The sequence below is a fragment of the Montipora foliosa genome, chromosome 12 (assembly GCF_036669935.1).
Source record: "Montipora foliosa isolate CH-2021 chromosome 12, ASM3666993v2, whole genome shotgun sequence".
Taxonomy (NCBI): Eukaryota; Metazoa; Cnidaria; class Anthozoa; order Scleractinia; family Acroporidae; genus Montipora; species Montipora foliosa.
The window spans coordinates 38,438,442-38,445,941 of NC_090880.1; the positions used below are offsets into that span (position 1 = coordinate 38,438,442).

The following is a 7,500-nucleotide window of genomic DNA, read 5'->3' on the forward strand; positions in this document are numbered from 1 at the left end:
TATCTGGTGAAGTGTTTGTTCGAAACAAGTTTTATCAGTCTATGGATTCAGCCACTCAAACAAGAACATGTCTACTTCAAAAGCGTTATTTTGTTTCCTTACTTTACAGCTAACTCTCTGATTCCTGTAATAGTCTTGAAAGTTTTTATAAGAGCCTTTAACACAACGTTTGCTCGATTTGTTAACTTTGCTATTTTATTTTTATTTTGCTGTTAGAAATCAAACATTGTACATGTAAACTAAGGTATTTGACCAGATCAAGATGGGAAAAAAGTTAGTTAAAACACTACTGGTATATTCATCCTTTAGGTTCAAGGAGAATAACATCATTGATAAAGATCTGTACAGTTATAACAACACTCTTCTAATCCCAGCTGTGGATAACGGTCTCAGTGGCACGTACCGCTGTAGGGTGGTAAACGACTTTGGATCAGAATTTTCCGACATAGCAGTCTTAAAGGTATTAGGTATGTATCTGCACCTATCTCAGCCTTTGTTCCCCTTAGAAGTACAGTTTAGTATAATTTCCAGAGGTGAATATAAGAATTGGACATTCTGATTGGTTGAAAAGCTCGTCATATGACAAAAGGATGGAAAATTTTCGAAATGACTGCTGTCATCCTTGGACCAAAAATCTTTTCAAGAAGTCGTGGTCAAGGCAGTTAAGAATCGTGAAGGCCGTGGTTACGTTGATCGCCAGTAGGTCAGATCGATTGATCGAAATTTAAACTAAAGCTTCTCATTTTTAGGCGATGATGACAACTGTGAATGAAAACAACAACGATAAAACAAAAGCACCGGATTAATTAATTTAATTTTTTCGGAGTGGTTCGCTTGTTTGTTTTACTGCCGAATTTGATGAGTAGATTGATTCACAATCGATGTACATGTAAGCCTATCATTAAATCTACGGCTGCATACGTGAATGCACACGAAAAATTGCGTGTGTGTTTATATGTTTTAGTCCGTTATTTTATAGTTCTTGATATTTGCCTCTGGATGTTATGCAAAAACAATTATTCGCCTCAGACTCAGTGAACATTAGTGGATATTCACCGATATACTAAAACAGTGGATAGCTTTGAAGGCACGCTCTGATTGGCTAGGCAAACTCCGAATATTCTTTGCTATTTACCTCCGAGCAACTCTGGAACAAATGGCGCCCCGGTTTGCATTCGTGACAAGTGAAGAAATCATCCAAATTATTTTTTTGTGCCGTATATTATCTCACTGTTTTAGTATAGTAGCCCACTACCTGGAGCCTCCATCCATACGAATTGTACCCTTGAGTCAACCCTGTCCCGTATCTTTTTATTTTTTGAACTGTGATATCTGCAAGAGTTCTTTGATTTCCCGCGAAAATGATCTTGTCTTCGCTGACGTCCACATAACAACCTAAAAGAAAAATGGCGGCCAAAGGGGAAGGCCGATCACTATTCCTTCTCCCCTTTTCCTTTCTATTTTGATTCCTTTTCCAATCTTAATCCCCCATGACAGGACGGAAATCGCGTGCACTGCAAGTACCTCCCGTTGTCCCATACAAGGAAACCGTTCCTAAGGCTTTGTATGGGCTTTTTTCTGGAGGTATCTGGTAGCGCTCCAGGTCACTTCATTATGCTAACCCTGATGCTAACCACAAGACATTTTAATCTCGCCGCTTTGTGACAGACATGTTGTTAAACTAAAAGTAAACTATAATACTAACAGGAGGTATGCATGTCTCAATTTTCAGTTGAGGGAATGTTACGCTTCAATGACACGTCATCGCTTGTCAAACTTTATCAATGAACATGACTTCCGTTGCGTAATCGGCTCAATGGATGTACTATTATTATACCACTCATGAGGGAATAATTAAATTAATCCGATCTTAAAAGTCTTCGGCAGGTTGGATGGTATTCGAACGCTTGGAAAATGCATTTTACATTTAAAAACTTTTCAGTTGGACGATTTTAATTGCATGTTTCTTTTTTTTTTTTTTCTGGTAGTCCTTTCTTAAACCTTGTACCCTGTTCCATCCACGTTCTTCGTAGTTGTACATTCACTGCGAACAAAGGTCAACAATGCTTCCTGGTTAATTTTTATCGTTTTATCGGGCTGAAATAGGCCGACGGCGATCGCCGAGGAAAAGCGCGCGCTTGAAAAAGTTATCATTCCACGACAATCTCGTGAAAATATGACACCCGCCAGTAGTGATCAACAAAATATTAAGCAGCATGATTATTTCTATCGCGTTTCATCAAACTGTTTGAGGTGTGCCACTCGCCAGTCGTGATGAACAAAATGTTAAGCTGCGGGGTTATTTCTTTCGCGTTTCATCAAACTGTTTGAGGTGTGCCACTCGCCAGTCGTGATGAACAAAATATTAAGCTGCATGATTATTTCTTTCGCGTTACATCAAACTGTTTGAGGCGAGACACCCGCCAGTTGTGATGAGCAAAATATGAAGCTGCATAATTATTAGCCTGCGTTGCAGACAAACTAAACCCCGGTATAGTCCGTCTGCGAATCAGCAACCAAAAGCTTATTCCGCCCCCCGCGTGTTACCAGGGTTGGGTGTTCTTTCGTGCACCGTGATTGGACGAGTGGATCTCGTGGGACCATGGTTACGCTCTCGATGAATACCAGACACACAAAACAAACACGGCGGCGATCACGGAATTACCTGGAGAGGCATAATTAAATGGAAAAGTTTTACTGAAAATTTGCTCGGATTTGCTAACGCAATGGTATGTTTATTTTCTTTGCCGCTTTGAACGTTCGATAAGCGTTCACAGCCCCACAGGATTTACATTTTAGGCACTTGTCATGTGCATGTTTTGGTTTAGAATGAACAATATCCGCGACAACCGGCAGGCATCGAAAGATGAAAGATTTTCCGAAACCGGAAGGGAGATTAACATAGACATCCTTACCCACAAAAAACTTTCACAGATTCCCGTTGTTCGGGAAGATTGTCAGACAGTGCGAACTCCTTTTCACTGCCTCAAACGCTAATTCCGTGACTCGGGTTCCGTGGTCGCCGCCGGCCGCCGTGTTTATTTTGTGTATCTGTTATTCATCGAGAGCGTAACCATGGTTCCACGAGATCCACTCGTCCAGTCATGGTGCACGCAAGAACAGCCTTATGCAAGAGCCAATTAGAACCTATTATAAAAACCCTGGTAACACGCGGGGGGCGGAACAAGCTTTTGGTCGCTGATTCGCAGATAGCCTCCTACGCAGACATTCTTTTGCGTGACGAGCCCAAAGAATGTCTGCGTAGGAGGCTAATTCGCAGACGGACTTATTTCGCGTTACATCAAACTGATTGAGGTGGTTCAGTCCCTCCAGTTCTGATGAACAAAGCATTTAAGCTGCGTGATTGTTTTCTGCGCATTATATCAAATTGTTATTTGGTGGAACACCCGCAATTTCTGAACAAAATATTAAGCTGCGTGATTATTTGTTTCGTGTTTACATCCTTATTGTTTGACGTGAGTCACCCGCCAGTTCTGATGAACAAAAACATTAGCCTGCGTGATTATTTCTTTCGCGTTACATCAAACTGTTTGAGGTGTGCCACCCGCTAGTCCTGATGAACAACATATTCAGCTACCTATCTTGCAGATTTGGTGAGACCTGGCGGTGAAATTGCGATCCATTACCGTTGACCATTTTGTCATCCAATTCAGTTGCCGGTTTCACTGGACACCGCATTTGTAAGTGTCATGGAATAATTTTACATAAAAACGCATTGTCTTCCGACAATGAGTTTTTTCTAGCTGTTGGCTAACAAAACGGCCAGCAAAGCAACTGACGAAGCCGCAATTTCGAACTATTTTTATTTAGAGTAGGCCTTACCGTCACATTTGTCTCCATCGGCCAGCCGAAGTGAGGTTCTTGAGTTCTAGATTCATCGGAGAAACTTGACACAACTGAATTTTTCTTCAAAAGCTTTCCTGGGCGTCCTCTACAACTACTGCCACTTAGGACATACCAGTATTTGTCTGGTGCAAGTAAGGATACATCGTCGCTGATGTCGCGAGTGAAGAGCGCGAAACCTTTCATATTTGGGGCCATCGCAATCCTGTTTTTAACCACATTAGCCCCCGCGACAAGATGTTACGCGGTAAATAGGTTGGACACAGATCTGACAACAACATATGCCAGTTGTCTCCGAGGGAAAGAGATGACAGCCGACCAACGCATAGGAATGGATGGGTATTAGCTAACTGGAAGTTATAAAGTAATAGACAACTTGAAGATGGTATTGCGATACATGTTGAACCGCCTTGTATTTTCTTAGTCTGGTCTGTTGATGTTGTGGATTTTTATGCTTTGTTTTTCGTTTTTGTTGCTATATAACTTCTTTTAAAATGAACTGTTCTGTATGATTCGGACCTTGCTGGAGGCGAAAGACTGGCAAAAGCAAGGAAACCCATGGATTTTGGTCGTGAAGATCTAGGCGATGCCAGGCAATAGTGCTAGCGGTCTTGACGATGAGAAAAAAGTTCACGAAACGTCAAACGTGAATGATATACAGCGAAGAAAACCCCAGGAGAAGCAGCAGAAAGCCAAATAATCTGAAGACTTGGATCGACTCGAAATTTGGCACAAGGAACTTTCAGCTGCTGCCGGTTCTAGTGTCGACATTTTACATCTCACTTCGAGTTGAATTGAAGCCTTGTCTGCTCGAAGACTCAGTCGAGCCAGCTACTTAGTTTCCTGACCGTGTGCTTGTGTTGTAACTTTCGGATAAACAGAACTACGATAAAGCAGGACCGTTCCATTCTGTTCGCTCAGACGTCCGCTTTATGGTCCGTGTTAATGGTCAATCTACAAACACATATTGTTGTAATGGGGTTGACAAGCCGCAGAGAACCTCCTTGGACACGCTGTTAACGACTCCTGCCGTTCGTGACATTTCTACATTTGCCGTTCTCTGTTCGGTAGCTTAACCTTTTTGGTTCTTCACTCGTGTTATGAGGGGCACTTCATGTTCAGGCAGAGATTTTTATAGGTCATAGGTCTGCATGATTTCCGCTGTTAACGGTATGTCGCTTCGCCAAGTTTGACACCTCTGTAATTTGCCACGTGTTTATGCGTTGTTTAGGCTGCAAAATATGTTTTTAGTCTCTAAACTTGTATTTGGCTTCGCGGAACAAAATATGACATTTTCCGTGAACTTGTTGGTTATTTGCATGATATATTGTCACTGCGGGCCCGGCTGTTTGATTAGAACTGTTTGCAATATTGATTCTATCACTGATTACATATTTGCCCTCGTACGTTTTTCTTCCGAGACGCCGTAGCTTTACTTCGAGAAAGCTGTACGTTTGTCTACAGAAGTCCTTATGTTTCTTGCAGCTATCTAACAAAGGTTTGTTTCTCAAGTAAGCCGGGTTTATTCCTCCTTTTGGGCGTTCTGACAAGATTCAAATGTAGCTGTTTACACTCAAGTCTGTAAACTGTTTTGCATGTTGTATGTACCGCTGTTCGGCGTTCGGAAGGCTTGCCGTTTTCTGGGGAGGTTGCCTCATAGATATCAGAACTTTCGTCGGATTAACTTTCCTCGCTTTCCGCCGTTATTGAAATGCTTTCGTGGGGCATGCATGTAACGTATAACAATAGAGGACCGCAGGTCTCTTATGATGGCTATTATAAAAAACACCCGCGAAAGCCACCGTGGGAGGTGCTTCTAAAAATAAAAAGATACGGGACAGGGTTGACTCAAAGTATCAGTATGGAAGATGGAAGCTCCGGGTAATGGGCTCCTCTATATACTAAAACAACTATTCGCCTCAGTGTCGGTGGCTAGCGGTGAATAGTTGTTGAATATTTGCTTATTCTCAAGACATATGCATCTCAGTTAGCTTATAGTCGTTGCTTATAGTCGTTATCTCATTTGGTAAGGCTTTGTAAACAACAGATAGTTCTTGGTGATGAAGGTAGACTTAGCATAGTAAAAGAAAATCTAAACCATCTTCTCTTACTAAATTTCTGACTTAAAGCTCGTCGAGAAATTCCCCTTCTTTTTCACATTTGAGGTAGTTCAGTCAAGAGAACAAACTCAATCAGCAGGTATCATTACTTTCCAGTAGTCATTTTTCTCCTTTTCATTTCGGCTTACTGATCAACAGTTTTTCGTTGTTTCCAGATAAGGAAAAGGATTCCTGCTCTCCCATACCCAATTCAAAAAACGTAACTCTTCCAGATGGCTGTGTCACACGTGTCACAAACAGCAGCAGCGTAGACGTTGGCGAGTGTGAGCCTGTCGCTTGCTTGAGAAATGATTCCACCTTTAATTCCTCATGCCAAGATCCATCTTTCTGCTGTGGACCGCGTGATGTCAAGTACGTTTTGGTTGATTGTGGAGATATCATGTCATTTAACCTTTCGAAAGTAACACGCTGTTCTTGTGGCGGCTGTACTGAAAAGGTTACAATCGTAAATGGAATTGTTGTGGGTGGTTCAGAGGAAAAACCCATAAAGTATGGAGATGTGATTTATGGTGGTGAAGTTGTTGCTTACACAGATGGGGAAGGACGATTTTCGCTCACAATCCCACAAAAGGTAAAAAGAGCCATAGTTACATTTCAAGATTTTTATCAAGAGTTCGAAGAAAGGACCAAGGTTTTTGTACTAAATGAAGGCAGCACAGCCTTCCGCAAAATAAAACTCAAGAGCGTACCAGCACCGATCACGTTCAATGCTTCAGAGCCTATTGACATACCTTTAGGAAGCGATCCAAACAATGGCAGCTTTGCCGACCTTGAACTTTCAGAAGGATCATTCCTTACAGAGGACGGTTCCGTTTTTCAAGGAAATGCTAAAGCTACCATCAGTGTTACCGACTCTCGTAACCTTTCAGACGTGCTTACTGCTCCTGGAGATTTTACCACAACAGATGAAGAGGGAGAGGCTGAAATCTTGGAAACGTACGGTATGGTTAAGCTAAAATTTGAGGACGAAAGTGGAAAACCGTTAGCCATGTCTAAACCTATGAAGGTGTACCTGGACCCTCAGAAACTAAATTTAACTGTTCAAAATGCTAATGACATTCCTCTTAAGCTTTACTGGCTTGACAAGAAAACAGAACGGTGGAGAGAGGTTGGTAACTTTCAGCTTGGGGATGGAAGTAAACGAAGAAGGAAACGATCCAATAGAGTCTTCTTTGTTGGAACTGTAACACCCGCAATAGCACAGGAAAAGCTTAATTTTGATTTGCCGGCCGTTCGAGTTGCAGTCAGAGTGACGACAGACCCATATCCTCGTACCCCTAACGGTGCAGACGTTTTAGTGAGAGTTATTCGACAAGAAGGTGATTTCTACAGAGGTTACATTGAAGAAACTACATCAGCTGAGGGCTTGGTTTGTATTCCAATATGGCGTGATAAGACATGTTATATTCAAGTTGAAACGAATGGTAAATACATGATTCCAACTAAAATAGGTGATCTTCCACCAAACATCGAAGCTCAATCAAGAAGCGATGACTTAAAGGGTCATATTCAGTGG

At 41.9% G+C, this 7,500-nt stretch overlaps 1 protein-coding gene across 1 annotated transcript in view; it reads left to right on the forward strand.

The window, feature by feature from the left end:
- The window catches only part of LOC137981158 (cartilage intermediate layer protein 1-like), a 20,675-nt gene that overhangs the window by 1,410 nt on the left and 11,765 nt on the right, over positions 1–7,500 (forward strand). Inside the window, exons 2-3 of the mRNA XM_068828499.1 lie at positions 310–467; positions 6,140–7,500. The exon at positions 6,140–7,500 is cut by the window's right edge and continues 695 nt beyond it. Of these exons, the coding sequence (XP_068684600.1) occupies positions 310–467; positions 6,140–7,500 (1,519 nt within the window). The remainder of the gene's footprint in view (positions 1–309; positions 468–6,139) is intronic.